Source organism: Delphinus delphis, chromosome 15, assembly GCF_949987515.2.
Source record: "Delphinus delphis chromosome 15, mDelDel1.2, whole genome shotgun sequence".
Taxonomy (NCBI): domain Eukaryota; kingdom Metazoa; phylum Chordata; class Mammalia; order Artiodactyla; family Delphinidae; genus Delphinus; species Delphinus delphis.
Genome location: NC_082697.1, coordinates 84209346 through 84223413, shown reverse-complemented (window position 1 = coordinate 84223413; position 14068 = coordinate 84209346). Strand labels below are relative to the sequence as shown.

Sequence of the window (14068 nt, the reverse complement as noted above, 5' to 3'; positions counted from 1 at the left end):
AGTCCTCCCACGGGAAGAGGAACACAGGCCTCAGGCCCCTTCAAGGCCACCTGCTGCATGTCCCGACCAACACGGGACACGGGAAGAGGGCGCGTGTGTGCGTGCAGCGTGTGGGGTGGGAGTACTCCTCAGAACACACTTATCGTCAGTGCAACAACACAGCACCTGTTATGGGCCAGCTATGGTGCTAAATATCCCACAGGTCTTACTGTTTCATGCTCAGACAGGCCCTCCTGAACTTAGAACCTACTTCTAACATTACACTCATTTCCCCTGACCCTACCACTGAGGGAAGGCTAGAGAGAGATGACGGCCAGCTGCGTCCTAGGGCATTCATTCCAGAGCCCAGCGGTGAGCCAGGTACACGGTAGGTGCTCAACACAGAAAGAAGGATTGACAGGTTGAAGGAATGAATGAGTGAATGACCACATGGGGATGTTTCACCAGCTCCTACCTGAGAACAAGGCCTGGAAAGGGCTGGGGGCTCCCTTCTCCAATTCTAAGTCCTTCTTCTCGACGACGTTCTCGGGGGCCTCCTCCTTGCGGGTGATGCCAGGGGTGGGCGGCGGGGAGGCAGGCGGCGGGCTAGTGGGGTGGGAGCTGGGCGTGGCGGGGTAGGCGTAGGTGGACGGCTTGGACACGTCCTCCAGCTTCTGGATGACCTTGGCCTTCAGGGCAGCCACAGGGGAAGCGCGGGGAGATGGCGGTGGACTCATGGCCTTGCCGTAAGTGCCCGCAGGGCCAGCGGCCAGGCCAGGGGGCTTCCGAGGCAGCAGCCCGGGGCCCGAGGCGCCCAGGCCACCCTTGCCCGCGGCGTCCAGGCTCCGCTTGCTCACCTTCTCCTCCATCTCCGCCCGCTGCTCCTGGGCCTTTAGCCGCTCCTGCTGGGGGGGGGGCCGGCAGGTAGGGTCAGCGCGGTAGGACCCATCACCCACCACCTGCCCTGTCCCCGGGGTCCCCGCGACACACAGAGAACCTCAGGCAGGGTCTGGGGCTGCAGGCCGCCAACGCCCCCAGCCCGAGACTGACATTCCGTCACAGTACAAATAACAAGCACAGCGTTCCTTGTAGAATTCCAGCAGACGGGGCTAGGGGGCCCTCCGGTCTAGACCCAGGCCCCTCTGGGACCCTCACGGTCAGGGCGCGGGGGGCCGGTGGAGGTGGGAGGCTCTTTCATGACACTAGGACAGCTACCTGCACGGAGAACTCACTACCTGTGGGCACTCTCCTGCCTTATCACACCCGGGTCTCAAAACACCTCAAAAGGTGGGCGGGGGGAGCCTTTCCCGGTCTTTGATGGCTTGAGGAAGGCTCACGAACTTCGCCCGTGCTCACCAGGGGCCAGGCGGTCAGCGCACGATCACACAGGGAGGAAAGGCTCCATGCCCCAGCCACTGTCACGGCTGTTAAATCTCACTGAACAGCCCGATGACACAGAAATTACTAGCAACTCCACTTCCACAGGAGGAAACTTGAAACCCAGAGAGGTGAATTCACTTGCTGAAGGGCACACAGCCAGGCAGGGCAGAACTAAGGTTCAAACCCAGGGCCCCATTTGCTGCCTGTGTCACCTCGGTTGACTCCTCCAGAGCTGCTGCTGCACAAGAAGGGAGGGGCACGGCCAAGCAGAGGACAAATGTCCAGGAACACCTTCAAGGAGGCAGGAGGGCTGTGAGCTTTAGGGAGTCCACCCACACGGTGGCGACACCAAGTGTCGCCCATCTTACGTGATCAGGCAACATGGGTGGAGGCCAGCCCCAGCCCGAGAGGGGAGCCCAGGGCCATCAGGCACCCAGCCGGGCCAGGCAGGGCTTAGGAAACAGCGGGAGAACACAGGGATCCCTTCAGTTCCCATGCAAACATCTCCAGTCCACAGGGCCACCTCTCCCACCCTGGCTTCCCCATTGCTACCTGCACCCACCCCTTGCCAGGCTCTGTCCACCTCTCAGCCTTGCTCACACCATCCCCTCTGCCCAGAGGGCTCCTCCACAACTAACTTCTTCAGGTCTCTGGGCAGACGCCACCTCCTCCAGGAGGCCCCCCTGACCACCAGCCTCTCTCATTTTTTCTGACTCACAGTCCAGAACCGGACTTTCTGCTGGTTGACCCCTCTGCCTCGCCAACAACAGAGGAGCTCCGGCAAGGGTCTCCAGTGCCCCCATGGCCCTCCTGAACCACGCCCACCCCAACTCACCACCAGCTGGGCGCTCCTCTGCAGTTCCAGGGCCTGGGCCGCCTGCTGCTGCAGGTACAGGAATTCCTGCTGCCGCAGGAAGTGCTGCTGGGAGAAGAGCTGCAGCTGCTGGGCGTGGTGCAGGGAGCTGCGGCCTGGTGGGTACAGGGCCGGCCAAAGGGGTGGCACCGCGGCCCGCTCCATCAGCTCCGCTGGGGGCAAGAAGACAGTGAGGCTGCACCTACCGCCTGGTGCCCATCACCCCATTTTACAGATGGGGAAGCTGAGGCAGAGCTGGGCTCAGCTGGGCCTCCAGTTGCTTCCTGGGGACGGAGAAGCCTGTCCTCCTCCCTTTGCCAGGGGCAGCCACATCCCAGGCCCGGGGCCAACATGGGGACTCCACACCTTCTCCTACTATACCCAGTGGTCTGCAAAGTGGATTCCTGAGGAATGGGGGCACCAAGGCAGAGGGTCCAGGCCTCCCACCAGGGCAGCCCTGCTTTGGTTCTCCACGTGGGCTTTCTGGGTAGGAACTCATCAAAACAAGGACCCCTGTGGCTTTAGGACACAGCCACCCTATTCTGCTGGGCGGACACCCCCTGCCACAGGAGGACAGTCCTCCTCCCACGGCATTTGGGACAGTCTCACTGTGGAAGGCCACTTACCAAAGTGAGGCAAGTGCTCACTGGGAATGACCACCAGCTGGCCCGACTGGGGGTCCCTGACGAACTGGTAGGCCGACGGCAGGGAGCCCCCCAGGCCGGGTGGAAAGGCAGGCGCCATGCCCTGGTGAAGAGAAGGGGGGCCCAAGCCTAGGAGAGACCCATGCCCGAGTCAGTGCTGAGGACCCAGGCCCAGCCTACTCCCCCATCCTCCACTTCCTGGGCCTCCGAGCAGGAAGCCGAGGGTAAGGGCTGTGAACGCGCGCCCAGCCTCCCGCTCTGGGCACTGTCCACAAACAGGCTTGGCCAAGGGCCCACAATGCTGGCGCCGTTAATAATGGCCCTGCTTGGGCAGTGAGGGAGCTGAACTACGGGGAAGAGAGGAGGGGTGCTGTCCCTGCACCAGCACGTCAGGCCTCCCCATCCCGGCCCACCGCCACCCTCCCGCTCACCGTAGGGGTGTCCAGCGAGCCACATGGACGTGCTGCCCGAGCGGGGCAGCCAGGGGTGCGTGGCCAGGTGGGCCGCAGGGTCAGCGGACCAGCGACCGGAACCTGCCAGTGCCGGGCCCCCGGTCACCATGAGGTTGGGGTTCAGGCCGTTAGCAGCACAGCTGGTGGGGTGCAGGCGGGCCAGGTCAGCCAGCTCCTTACTTTCTCTGGAAGCGAACAGGGGCGTCAGGGACAGGCCGGACGGCCCCAGGGGCGGGTGGGAGAGAAGGGGTACCGCCCCAAGTCACCGGGGGACACCAGGCTACTGCTGGGCCGACTCTGCACCCGGTGGACAGAAGAGCCAGCTGGGGCTCGGCAAAGGGCCCCCGGGGCCTTCCTCGGGAGGGTGTCCCACACTCTCAGGACCACCCCGCAGCCAGGTAGGGTCATCCACCCTTGCCTTGGGGCTCCCAGGCCCTCCCGGGCTGCCCCAGGCCCTCACCTGAGCAGCTTCTCCTGGTCCCGGTCCAGCCGCGCCCCAAGCAGCCGCTCCTCCCGGTGCCTGGCCCGCTCATCTCCACAGTCCTCGTCGGCTCGGCTGTGCCCTGGGTCAGGGGGACAGGCAGGAAGTGAGGTCCACTCAGGGCCCCAACAAGCCCTCGGCATCTGAGCGGTTCCCTCACCCTGGCCGGACGCCCTCCGTGCCCAGAAACATCCCTCCATCGCCCCTCAAAGAGCCTACCTGGAACTCGCACAGGTAACCGGGATATTGCAGTAAAACATCGTAACACAGATCGAGTAACAACGGGGTGTGAACCGAGTGGCATTCGCTGACACGGTTTCACTACTTTATCACCGGAAAGGCAGGTTCTGGGAGAGGTTAGGATGGAGGGGAAACCACAACCCAAAAGAGCGGTCGCTATTCAGAAGCAGAGCGAGGCCCAGGCCGCGGGAAATCAGCCTCCCCCCGAGGCCCCGTCATGGTTCTGTCTGCTGCAGACCTGTGGCTGATCTTTTCAATATCAAGACGGAAAAGTGAAACCAGAGAACGCTATGTGTGTGTGGGCGAGTGGAGGATATGCGGGCTGCCATCCGGCTCACCCACCCTTGTCCTGGTGCCCAGGGGGACGTCCCTCGACCCATGGCTGGTCCAGCTGCACCTTCCGTGAGCTCCCCGCCTTCCCCAGAGCAGAGAAGGCAGGTCCTCAAGTCCCGGCCAGTTCTGCAGGGGCAGGAGCTCGTGGAGGGGACCCAGGGTCCAGCCCTCCTCGCCCCACCTGCCCCACTCTTCCTGGACGTTTTCTACTCCATACGACGGAAGGCAGCACGCGTGTGGCCGCCCCGGGCCGGCTAGGGCCCAGGAGGCGGGCGCCATCACCAGCGGCAGAAGCCACTCAGCTGGCAGCTGAGACTCTTCTAAACCGCCGAGGCTGGACTAACTCCTTCTCTAAGGTCTGTCATGCTGGACTGGTGTCCTCCCACCCAGGTCTCGGGAGGTACGCCCGGGGAGGAAGCCGTCCCCAGGGCCCCGGACCTTATCGGTTATCACCCTGCTGGAGACAAGCGTCCAGGGCCACCTTGCCAGGGCCCCCAGCAGTCCCCACATTCATGGTCCTCGTGGGCGGGGACCCAGCTTGGAATGCGGCCGTCGAGCATCTCCCCATCGTTTCTCCCCTCCTGCACCCCCATCCCCAGGAGCTCCGGAAGAACAGAGCCCCCAGGAGAGGCTCAGGGATGCAGGGGCTTCTCCTTCCCCTTCGGGAAGGTGGAAACCCACAGCCCCAGAACAAAGAAGAGAAGCCCACGGGGAGGGGCAGCCACACAAGCCCACGTGCCCGATGGACCACGCACACCGGGCGGGGGTGGGGGGGGGGCAGGCAGCCTGAATCAGGGAGGGTCGCATCCCGAGAGGCAGCTGGAGATGGGCCAGGGGCCACCGGGGGCGAGTCTGCAAGTTCCAGAAGCCACTGGAGCGACAAGGAAGCAGCGTGTGTGGTTAAGCAGAGAAAAGCCAGCGAGTTGGGGCACCGTCAGGGTGGGAGTGGGCGAAGGAGTCTTCTTGCCGACCTGGTCCCCGTGGGTCACACAGGTGCGTCCCAGGCGATCCATTAAGTCACCCCATGCAAGCCCTGAGCCGACTCTTGAGCCAACGCCCGGTCCCCACGACTGTTCCAGCACATGGCAGGAAGTGCAGGAAGCAGAGGGGAAAGGCGGGAGGTGGGAGAACAAGCCCGCGCCAACTCGGGGTGAGACCCAGTGAGGGTGTCCCGGCCTCCAGTGTCAATGTGGTTCCCAAATCCAAGGGGACCCTGAGCCCGCCCACCCCCTCTATGAAGGACTGGAAGGGGCCCTGCTTGTGGGCCCCCCTCCCATCCCGGGCTTTCAGGCAGGGCCATCCAGAGTCCTTCAGCTGGACTGCGAAACCAGAGCATGTGTCTGAGCTTCCTTCTCCTGCAGGGATGGCCTCCCAGGCCCGCAGAAACCCCGAAGACCCTCCCGCCCACTGGCCACGCCGGGGTGGCAGACAGGCTTTGGCACAGAGCTCCTGGTGCCCCCAGAAGGGACAGGCATCTGCAGTGTGGCCTGCCCCCAAGACCTCTGTCCTCAGGCCTGGTGCCTCTCCACTGCCCTGGCTGTCACCACACAGGCCCTCAGGGGCTTCCCACCCTAGGTGCCACCGGCACCAGAAACCTGTATGCAGGCCCGCCCACCTGGGAGCACCCACCACCCCCAGGGTCACTCACGCCAGAGCCCCAGACCGCTCCCTCCAAATACAGTTGATCTCCAAAGAAATGGGACATGCCCTCCACCACCTCGCCCCGGGGCACCACCCTCGTCCTCCTGCTCCAACCTGCTCCCTCTAATCCCTGCTCACACCTGTCCCTCCTACGGAGGGCCAGCCCCATGGAACCAAGCCCCTGGGCCTGACTCATGCTGCCCAGCTGTCCCCTCCAGTGTACCCCCACAGCCTCTCTGCCCTCCAGTCACACTCAGGGCCACACACGCTATTCCCTCCACCCAGAGTGCCCTTCCTCTGTACTACTCAGCCTCCCCAGAAAGAGCTCAGCTCATATGCTACCTCCTCCAGGAAGCCCTCCCAGACCACCTCTCCTCTCTCATGCTCCCTTATTTGTCTCCCTCACAGCACTGAGCACAACACACAGCTGTTTTGCTTGTTGGTTGTTCACCGTCTGTCTCCTCCTCAGACTGTGCATTGCTCTGGTTTGAGCAGTCACACTCCTGGCTGTCTACCTCTCTCCTGCACAATGCCTGACACAGAGGAAGCTGCTCAGCAAATACGTGGGAAGTGAATGAATGAATTCATGAGGATAGCTAGAGGAACAGTGAGCTATGCAGACAGAACAAACGGCAGGTGCAAAGTCCCTGAGGCAGGAGCGTGCCAAGGGGGCCACGGTGGTTGAAGAGAGTAATAAGGAAGAGAGGGTGCAGGTGAAGAGCGGGGTACAGGCCGTGGGAGGGAATATGGCTGAGATTCTGTTCAAGGTAAAAGGAGAAAGCCAGAGGAAGCTCTGAGCAGGGATGAGACATGATCTGACTGAGGTTTTGAAAACCAACCTCCCTCCAGCCCCCTGTGGACAAGCGAACCAAAGGGCCCATCGCCTCTCTGTGCTGAGCTCCAGGATGGCAAGGGACCAGCTCCTCCAGCAGGGAGGCGTGTGGGGCAGAGGGTCAGCTGCTCCGAGGTCCCACACACCCAGGACCCCTTCACCCCAACCCTCGAGGCACGAGCTCTGGAGACGTCCAACATTTCAAAGCCGCCTGTGTGCCCAGCAGGGCCCAGGGCCCTCTCCATACACACACTCATTCAGTGGTCATCAACCCAGGAGGGGGGTTCCAGCCCTCAGCCCATCCCAGATGAGGAAACTGAGGCACAGGAAGGGTAGCTACCCAGGTCACACCACCGACCGACAAGGAGGCATCAGGCTAGCATCGCGGTCTGACCGGGTCTTCCTGACCACCAGGGTGCACACCCCTCCACACACAGAGCCCGCACAGGGTGGGCACTGGTGAAACAGCAGCACTACTGCCGTCACCCATCTGCAGCCCTGCCCCAGGGCCCACGTCCCCAGCACTGACAGCCCCTCCGTGGGTCACATGCTCTAATCCGGCCGTAACGGCAGAGGCTCAGGCTAAGGCCTGGTTCCCATGGCAACTCCCTCCCAGACTCCATCTGAGCATTTCTGCAGATATGGCGACCACCAACTCCGGCCAATTCTGTGCTTTCCAGAGTCTGGGGGTCAATACCACCGCTTACACCCGATGCAACCCCAGCTCTGCCCGGTATGATGGGCAGCAGGGCGGGGTGGGGGCACCATCAGAGCCCCCCAGATTTGGTCCCCAATTCGACTCCACCATAGAGGTGATAACAGGCAAGACAAAGAGATGGGAGGCACAGGTCTGGGCTTAAGGGTTCAAGTTCAGCCCGCCTCTTCTAGCCGGGTGACCCAGGGCGAGTCACCTCACCTCCACAGGCCCTGCTCTCCCATCTGTGAAGCTGGGAGAATAAGAGATCCACCAGGAAGAGCTGGTGGCCGGGGCTACGTGGGGCTGCCTGCACACGGCCCCCTGCTACACGGCAGGGAAGGTGCTGGTCTGCTGGCCTCTCGGCGTGGGCACTGCTGTCTGGGGTTCACAGGTGTACGTGAAGCCCGCCCTTCATCCATCTCAGGGTGCAAGACCCCTGTAGCCAGACCAGACCCTGGGTGAGCCCTCGGGGCATTTCCCATAAAAGGATCTCGGGCTCATGGCAGAAGCTCTGAGCCCTTAAGGCCCTGAATGGGAACAGAGAAAAGGAAGGCCTGTTTACGAAGCACCTACTACGAGCGCCTCGGCCCACCTGGCGTCAGGGAACGAGGAGGCCCTCCCTAGCGCCACGTAGTAAATGGGGACACCAGGGGCCAGAGGACTCAGGCCTCAGGTTCAAGGTCACGCAGCTGCAAAGGGCAGAGCCTGGATGTGAACTCACTGACAGGCAGAGGGCTCACTCCACAAAGTAGGAGCCGGGAAGTCGGGAAACCCAGGAGCCCCGGGGCTGGCAACAACCACTCAGCTGGGGTAATGCCAACTTCTCCCCTCCCCCAGGGTCGTCCAGATTGGGGAAAAATCACCACTTCTCACAGGCATTTTTTTTTTTGAGAGTAAGACTCCACTCACTTTCCACTGGTCACCGGCAAACAGAAAGGCAGTCTCAGCCCAATAATTCCTGAAGGTCTCATCCCAAACTGCCCCATCCTCTCTCTCTCTCCCCTCCCCCCGCCCAGACACTTGCACACACATACACACTCACACACACACATTCTCACCTGCACTCTCTCACACACACTCCCTCATACACATTCTCCCCCACACACTCACAACCCCATGGACACAGGTCCCTTGGGCACGGCCAGGTACTCTGGGCACCAGGATGAGTTCTGGGGACCGTGAGTCCTAACTGGGGTGTCATATCGTGTCACACGAGCATTCTTCTAAAAAAAGGACCCCAAAAGATCTTTTGCCAACCTAGTGAGCGGGCTTCTCCACCACCCAGCCGGCCACCTCCTAGCCAAGGGCCAATGCCCAGGCTTTGAATCCCAGACTAAGGCAGGGCCTCCTGTGAGCCCCTGGGGTCCGAGGATGGGCCTCCCTTGGCTCCAGGGGGGCTCCACACGGAACAGTGGGCTCAGTTCAACAAACATTCCCTAGGACATCACTTGCTCTGAGCCTCTGCAGCTGCGGTACATTCAGATGGGCAGTGACCGGGCGAGACCCAGGGCAGCCTAGAGCCTTACCAGGCTTCCTCTGGGAGAGCAGGGCTGGGGCTACGGGTCTAGGAAGCAGCTGTGACAGGACGCAGCACTGGCCGCTCACTGTGGACGGACGCTGAAGCCCAGGCAGGAGTCAGTGCAGGCGGGCGCAGGAGGGCCAGGCTCAGGGAGGGACGGGGACACAGGGGACGTGCACCCAAGATGCCTGTGTATCTTGGAGAATCTAGGAGGCGCAGGGAAGCCGGTCGCACGGGGCCGCGATGTGAGCCAAGCCTGAGCTTGCAGCTGGCGCGTCTGGGAGCGAACTGGGGGCGGGGACAGAGACTCGGGGAGGAAACCCAGGCCGACTGTTAAAAAGTCACATGAGCTAGGGGCAGCGGGACACAGCCTTCCTTCCGGGGCCCTTACCCCAGCCTGCCAACACCCCACACCTCAACACACTGACCACGGCCTGGTGCAGCGGGGCAGCCTCAGGGCCTGACCCACAGGTGAGGCCCTTGGCTCAATCCTGGGCTCTCTCTGGGCAGCCCAAGTCCAGAGTTCCAACCAAAATGCCGCAAACAGCAACTCTCCAAAATCTCAGGAAGGAGTCCAATGGCAAAATATGCCAGGGACAAACGGAAATGTAACCAATCAGCCGAGTTCTGGAAAGATATTCAACTTATACTAATAGTTAAAACACACCATTCCTCCCTACTGAACTTAACGACGATTGTTTGGGTTTTCTTTAGTAACGTTAAAACACGATTCTGAGGAGTCTAAAACAAAACAGACTGCAAACAAGCATATAAACTCTCTACCTACCTAAGAAGTCACAAAGGCATTCAATGTCGAGACCACAGGAATGCCGAGGCCCTAGTTGCCATCCGTCACACTCAGTCACTCATTCACTCACTTACCAAACACCTACTATGCGCCAGGTACTGGGAACGCTGAACTAGGTTAAGTAAGGCACGGTTACCTCCCTCAAGGACCTGGAATTGAAAGCTTAAAGCTAATTTATTCGTAGGAATCTATTCTTAGAAAATGACTCAAAGTATCAGCGAGGCCGCAAGGCATGAAAGTATTCAAAGTAACTTCCTAAACACAAAAACATCAAAGAAGGGAAAACTAAAATGCCACGAGGGAACGGCTAACTGAGCTACGGTTGCACGCTCTGGACAAAACACCAAAGACCATTAAAAATGATACTTATAAAAAGTTGGCAAAAGCAAGAGCCCACCCACAAGGGAAAAACACAAGGCCCGAGATCACAGTGCACTGGAGGCTCTGCGGATCAAACGGGAAAATGAATCTGCGGAAAGAGCTCCAAGTGTTCAGGGTGGTGGAAAAAATCTAACGGTCCCTTTTCTTCTTTCTCCTCTCCTGCATTTTACACATTTTTCTATGTGTGTGACAGAAAAAGCAATAAGTTTTAAACAGCAGCCAGAGCCCACAAGGGGGATAAAGGACAAACAGTACCAGGAAGGTGGGGGAGAGGGGTGCAGAAGGCGGGTAGAAGCAGTGAGCAAAGGTGGGGAGGTGAAGGGGGAAGAAAAGGTGAGGGGTGGGGGTGGGACCCGGGACCCACCTTTGACGTTGCTCAGAGACAGGGAACGCTCCTGGTCCGCCAGCCCAGGCACCAGCCGGCCACTGCCACTGTCCTTCTGCCGGGCCACGGCCACCGCAATGCCCACGGGTGGGTGTCGCACCTCTGCCTCACCCTGGGCACCGGAGCCCTCGCGTCCGAAGGCCTTGGCGCTCTCGGGCCTCTCCGGGTCCCGCTTCAGCTGCCGGCCCCCAGCCGCTGCAGGGCCCGCGGGGTGCGGGAGGCGGGCCTGGGCGCGTGGGGCAGCGGTGGGAGCGGGCTCGGGCTTCATGGTGCCCAGGCCTCCGAAGGGGCTCTTCTTCCCACAGCCGCCGGGACGCACGGCCACGGCCTCGCGGGCAAAGCTGCCGCTGTATTTGATGAGGCTCTGCATGGCCGAGGCCTCTCCCGGCCCGTGGGCCGCGGCGTGCAGGTCGGCGCCCGGCCTGGCGCAGGTGGCCCCGGCGCGGGGCAACGCGCCCCCGGGGTCCAGGTAGGCCTTCTTGGAGGCGGCGGCAGCGGCAGCCTCCTCCTCGGCACGGCTGGCGTGGTGGTGCTGCGCGGCCAGCACGGCCATCTGCGTCGTGGCGAAGTTGCCCAGCTCGAAGGGTTTCCATTTGTGCTCAGGGCCGGCGGGCGGGGGCGGCCGCCCTGGCTCTAGGCCGAAAAGCTTGGCTGCCTGCTGGGAGGCGGAGGCGACAGCGGGGCCGCGCGGGGCGCGCTCGCACGGCCTGGGCTCGGCCTCGGGCTTGAGCAGCTCCTTGGCGGGGAGGTAGGCCCGGGGGTCCGGGGAGGAGCGCGCGGCCCGCGCCGGTGGGGCCTCGGCGGGCGGCGGCCGCTTGAGCGAGCGGATCACGGAGCTCTTCTCGCGGAGGCTCTCGGGTCGGTCCGGGGGCGGCCTTGGAGAGCCGGGCGGGGCCTGCAGGACGCCGGGCCTGCCCGCCTCGCGCTCCCGGGTCCGGGCGTCACGCGCCTGCGACGCGATCTGGATGGGCCCTGGGCGCTCGTCAAAGGCCTCCACGGAAGGCACGAAGGTGGGCGCCACCACACGGTGCTCACGGCCCGCCTCACGCGCGGCCGCCACGGGGAAGATGGTGTAGACGCCGGCGGGGGCGGGCTGCGGTGCGGCGAAGGCCCCGGAGGCGGCGGGGGGCGCAGGCGGGCCCTTGCTTACGGGCGGCGGCGGGAGCGGCGAGGGGCAGGGGCAAGGCCCCGGCAGCAGGGCCTCTGCGCGCCGCAGCCGTGCGCTCTCGTCCTGGCGCGCAGTCTCCTTAGAGCCGCGGGCCGCCTCGGCCACCAGTGCGGGGAGACCCGCGTCCCCCGCGCCATTGCAGAGGCTCAGCGCCGGTGGTGGCAGCGGCGGCGGGTTCTTGCCCTTGGACTCGGTGGTGGCCGTGCCCGGTGCCCGCGGGGGCCCGGGCTCGGCCAGGAAGGGCGACAGGCGCTCCGGGAGGCGCGGGGGCCCGCGGTCCTGGCGGCCCTCCGCCCGCGCCTCTTGGGTCAGGTCCACCACGCCGCGGGGCCCCGCTGCCTCTTCGCGGGCCCGCGGGTCCTTCTTGCCGAACAGTGGGGGCGGCTCCCCGCCGCGGCCCATCCGGTCCTTGGCTGGACCTTCCCGAGAAGAGCCTTTGGTCGAGGCGCCCGACGAGTGGCCGCCTGGGGTCCTGGAGGAGGGCGCATGGGAGTGCAGGGCACCCGGAGCTCCAGGGGCGGGCAGGTAGAAGCCGTCTGCAGAAAAGAAAGAGCGCAGCCCGTGAGCGAGTGCCCCCTCTGCCGGGGGAGAGGGAAGGGAGGCCCCAAAGGTTGCCCTAGACCCCAGGGCAAGGAGGAGGGCCATGCACAGCGCAGCCCCAGGAGAGGGCAGGCTCTGGAAATGGATAAAACCAAGCTGAAACCCCGCCCTGGCCACCTACTAACCTTTCTGAGCCTCAGTTTTCTCATCTGTTTAAGGGGGAGAGGCCAGAATTAAGAGCTGCCCAGGCCCAACAGGATTAGATGAGGGCCGGACAACTAGAAGGTTCCAGGAGGCTATGGGTGGGCCCAGAAAGCCTGTGGGGGCCCTTGGGGGCTGGGGTCTCGGGAAACACAGCTGAGATGCTGCCTGGAGTACTGGGTAGTGGTCCCTCCCAACCTCATTCCGCAGCTCCCCCCAGTCTCCCCACTCCTGCCCTCTGACCTTTCTGGGTATCGAAAATGCTGGGCTGGCCCAGCTGGCTGAGGAGGGGGCTCCCGCTGCTGGGGGGCTCCAGGTGGTTCAGGTGGAGGTAGGATGGGTACAGCCCGCTGGGCAGGTGGGAGAAGCCTGCAAGAGAGAAAAGAAGCCAGCTGGGACACCTCATGCCTCCCACCGGGAGCTTACTTCCACCCTCTCTGCTTCTTGGAAATAACGTGTCTTGGCTGTCAGCCCCCTGGTGCTGGGAGCCCTGAGGTCTACCACCAGCTCCCACAGCAAGGATTGCCCCCTCCCAATCCTGGCACTCCAGTCCCCGGCAGCCCCCAGGGGCTAGGGCTCTCCAATCCCCCAGGAAGAGAATCAAATTGGACCCAGTGCAGGGCAATGAGGATGATGAAGATAGATGGCAGTTCTAATCACAGACCAAACCCTTTCAACTGTTTTGCCTTTGTTATTTAAATTTCAAAGGAAAATAACCTGTGAGGCAAATACTCTTAATATCCCCGTTTTACAGATGAGAAAACTGAGGCTCAGAGAGGCCCACTTGCCCGAGGTCCCCCAGCAGAGGAGCCTAGCTCTGAACTGAGGTCACCAGAACTCTTAACCTCAGCCCAACATGGACCCAGTTGAGTGGTTTACTGGCTTAACTTCTCTGCTGTGTGACGCCAAGCAGGTCTCTTGCCTTCTCTGAACTTCAGCCTACCCAGCATCTCCAGCTGCTGGGTCTCCCAGGCAGGTGCTTCTAGGAAAGAATTCCTCCTGCCAGGGGTCCTCCTAACCTCCCACAACCCCCTCCACCCCACCAGTGATGCCCCAGAACCAGGGCCTTACAGGGTGCAGAAGACAGGAAACGGAGGCCACAGAGAAAGAAACAAGAGGCCTGAAAGAGTACACAAGGAATGGAGGCCCAAGAGCCATTCACCAGGGCCAGGAAGGCCAGACAGGTGAGCAGGTGCCGGGGCAATGGAGGAGGATCCTGCCTCTCCTCCTGGGCGGTGGGTCCTACAGGACCTCAGACCCACTGGTGATCCATCCCTGAGGGACTTGGGTCCCCCATGCCCCCCAGTCACTCCCTCTGAGGCCAGAGATGCAGGACCCGTCCCTGGCCACACTGGGCGCACATCTTCACCCACAGCCCCACAGGACAATTACATTAACAACAATCACAAGACGATAAGGAACACCTGATAGACGTTATCTCGCTTCATCACTGAAACAACACTCCCAGGTAGGCACTGGTTCCCACTGCCTTCCCATCTGTAAGATGGGCATAATGGTCCCTCCTCATGGCCTG

At 62.3% G+C, this 14068-nt stretch overlaps 1 protein-coding gene across 5 annotated transcripts in view; it reads right to left on the bottom strand.

Annotated features, from left to right (window-relative positions):
* The window catches only part of TNRC18 (trinucleotide repeat containing 18), an 84080-nt gene that overhangs the window by 46301 nt on the left and 23711 nt on the right, over positions 1 to 14068 (bottom strand). For 3 of the 5 annotated variants that reach the window (XM_060032509.1, XM_060032505.1, XM_060032508.1), the window contains 7 exons: positions 12778 to 12903; positions 10605 to 12329; positions 3769 to 3871; positions 3288 to 3493; positions 2839 to 2985; positions 2195 to 2385; positions 455 to 884 (listed from right to left, as the gene is read on the bottom strand). In XM_060032509.1, coding sequence (XP_059888492.1) covers positions 455 to 884; positions 2195 to 2385; positions 2839 to 2985; positions 3288 to 3493; positions 3769 to 3871; positions 10605 to 12329; positions 12778 to 12903 — 2928 coding nt within the window. The remainder of the gene's footprint in view (positions 1 to 454; positions 885 to 2194; positions 2386 to 2838; positions 2986 to 3287; positions 3494 to 3768; positions 3872 to 10604; positions 12330 to 12777; positions 12904 to 14068) is intronic. The other 2 variants (XM_060032506.1, XM_060032507.1) reach the window with 2 other exon arrangements.